Below are 2,776 nucleotides of genomic sequence, written 5' to 3'. Positions count from 1 at the left end.
AACAAGTCCTTTTAATGTAATACATATGTGTGATCCGATTGTGAGAAATATCTGACTGTTGCAAACTTAAGATAATAATGAATTAATTGATTAGCATAGGAAGAAGTATACACATCAAAAACGTGATGTAACAGGTGTGTTCAAGAGCATTTTTTTAGAAATGATATGATATATTCATTATGCGATGCACAATAGTGGACACTGACAACAGCAAAATATTATTGTTACAAGTATACATCTGTTACATTTGTATTCAATCTTCTTTAATAATAATAATGGTACTGATGATACTGATTGTGGTGTGAGGTGGTGGTTAACGTACATCATCGACCTCTGTTTGAACAAAACCAAAGTATCGGAAAAGTCCAATCTGGATTAAGTGGCCACCTGTCGTAAGCAGCCATTTTGACCTTTTCCTAAAAGGTTGCCACTTAATACAGGTTTGACTGTAGTTAACCATTACATATATTTTCATTAGAATATAATAAAAGAAGAAGTCCAAACTTCGAAAAAGTATTCTTTATTTTCCTGCCAACTTTTTATTGCAATTCTGGTTTTTATTAGGGCCTAAGAAACAAAAGGAAATGACGCCGACGTCAAAGACATTTTAAATGACGTCTTATTGTTAATACACTTTTAATATTCAACCCAAATGCTACTAATTATTCCTCCGGGGGGGATCTTAACTTTAAACATTTTAATGATCCCTTATATCAACTGAAGCGATATTAGCGATGACATGATTATGAAAAACAACCACGCAAGAAAAACGGTGAAGAAAAAAGCATCGAGCGTTCGTCCGACCGTGTTCCACGTGATTGTCGGCTCATTTGGAGAAGTTTTCGGCCAAAGGTTGTGTGACGGCAATTTCTTTTCGTTTAGTTCACTGTGGCTCTTTTCGTTGACGACGCCGTTTGGTAATTCTTTGGAGTCGATTAATTCAAAAAAATGTTTCTCACCTTTGACGCTGTTGTTTACAGCTGCTTTAGGAAGATTTCCATCGAGCTTCGGTCCAACCACATTTGATTTCAGCGTCTGTTTTCTGTATCTACAAAATCGAAGGCGAAGCAGACGAACAATGAATTTAACCCAGTCTGGAATTCGCTCATCCATGTCCATTTTTTTATACACACGAAGCGTAATAATTGTGCAGAAAGTAACCGCACAACTGTGAATCAGCATGTACATCATGAAGTACGCCACATGCGCAACGGGGACGGAACTCTTTGGCAAGTTGTCACCAAGTAACGTCATAAAGACGCTAAACGCCAAAAAACACGTTACAGCAAACGACATACGTTCACCGGAAGAAGCCGGAAGGATAAAAACGCATGGATCAAGTACACTGAGCAACGTCGGTGGCATAATTACGTTCAGCAGGTAGTACTCGTAGTGACGTTGAATGAGCAACGTTACTTGAACGAACGGCGTGTTTGTGGCAGAGTTTTTTCCCTGTATGGAGATGTTTTTTAATGACCATGTACTGCTTTGAATGTAGTCGGCGCCCTTATCGTTCTTTATAACTGGGTGTAACGTCACTTCCGTTTCGTCATAGCCCCACACCGCTATATTGACGTCACACGTTTGTATGTCGAACGGAAAGTTGGCAACATTTACCAAGCAGGACGCCTGTAATTTAATATTGCAAAACAAACATATAAGTCAGTTTGATATTAATGTATTGATTTTAATAGAGGTAGCTTAACACTTAATTATAAATAATTTTGAAGTACCATGTAATGGGTCGCGCGTGAAAGTATAATCACTAGCTATTCTGGTTTTTAAATAATATGCTTTTTTAAGCAAATTCCAAACCTAATTTAACGAACTGATTGTTTAAAACTTTGTTAACGTTATCAAAATTGGTGAGGGATTGTTGTTAACTTTCAAATCGTTACTGATCAGGAAGTTTAAAGTATACATGATTGATCTGTAGTATTTTAACAAGCTTAAAGACAGCTATTGCAACTTTACCTATCTTATTGTAAAACATATAAGCACGTCATAAAATTATTTACTTTTGAAAAGTTAACAACGATATAGTTTATCACGTTGTTAACTGAAACAAAGTTCTGAACAATCGGCCCATTATGTTGTTAAATCAATGCCAACATCAATAAAACGAAATTAAACTGTAAATAGTGTCATAAAGACTGTATAATTATGTCATACCTCTATTCCCGCCATTATGCTCCAGTAAACGGTCTGGTTACTGTCGATTCGGAGCCTGTCTGAAGATGCCGCCAAATCTTTAACAGTGTTTGCGGGGTTCAAGAGTAAAAACTTTGGCGTCCAGATACTGCTTGACTCCAGTGAAAACGTTTTTTACCTCCAAGTTCATGTAGGTCCCATTTTGGTAAGTTGGCAGCTGTCCAGCTTACTTCCATAGCAGCAACTAAGTCAATTTCGCCAGACATTTCGTCGAAATTCGTCAACGCGAGGAGAATAAAGTCAATGTAAATGTCAATCGTTTTTGCTTGATCCAAAACCGGCAAAATTAATGTGTTGGTGTTTTCAACAACATCAAAAATCCGTTGTCTTACCTCGAGAACGTCTAAAACAACGGAACTCGCAGGTAGTAATGGTGGTAATGGTATTGGGAATGAGGTTGCTGGCGGAAAGTTGAAGTCTGACACGGAGACCTTAAAATACGTGCACAGTGCGCACAAAAATAATTCTTGCACAAATGACCACTTCATCTTCGATATTTCAATTCGATAATGACTACATTCTCTTGAACATTCCAGAGCAACGTTGGACCAACAGCCCGGAGATA

At 37.6% G+C, this 2,776-nt stretch overlaps 1 protein-coding gene across 1 annotated transcript; it reads right to left on the bottom strand.

Annotated features, from left to right (window-relative positions):
• Nucleotides 1-708: 708 nt before the first annotated feature.
• On the bottom strand, nt 709-2,187 carry LOC128214011 (neuronal acetylcholine receptor subunit alpha-9-like). The gene is made up of 2 exons (XM_052920170.1): nt 2,173-2,187; nt 709-1,629 (listed from the first exon to the last, which is right to left on the bottom strand). The coding sequence occupies exons 1-2, from the start codon at nt 2,185-2,187 to the stop codon at nt 709-711; spliced, it is 936 nt and encodes a 311-aa protein (XP_052776130.1).
• Nucleotides 2,188-2,776: the final 589 nt, after the last annotated feature.

This window comes from Mya arenaria, chromosome 2 (genome assembly GCF_026914265.1).
Source record: "Mya arenaria isolate MELC-2E11 chromosome 2, ASM2691426v1".
Classification (NCBI taxonomy): Eukaryota; Metazoa; Mollusca; class Bivalvia; order Myida; family Myidae; genus Mya; species Mya arenaria.
This window is presented reverse-complemented; position numbering and strand designations above follow the sequence as displayed.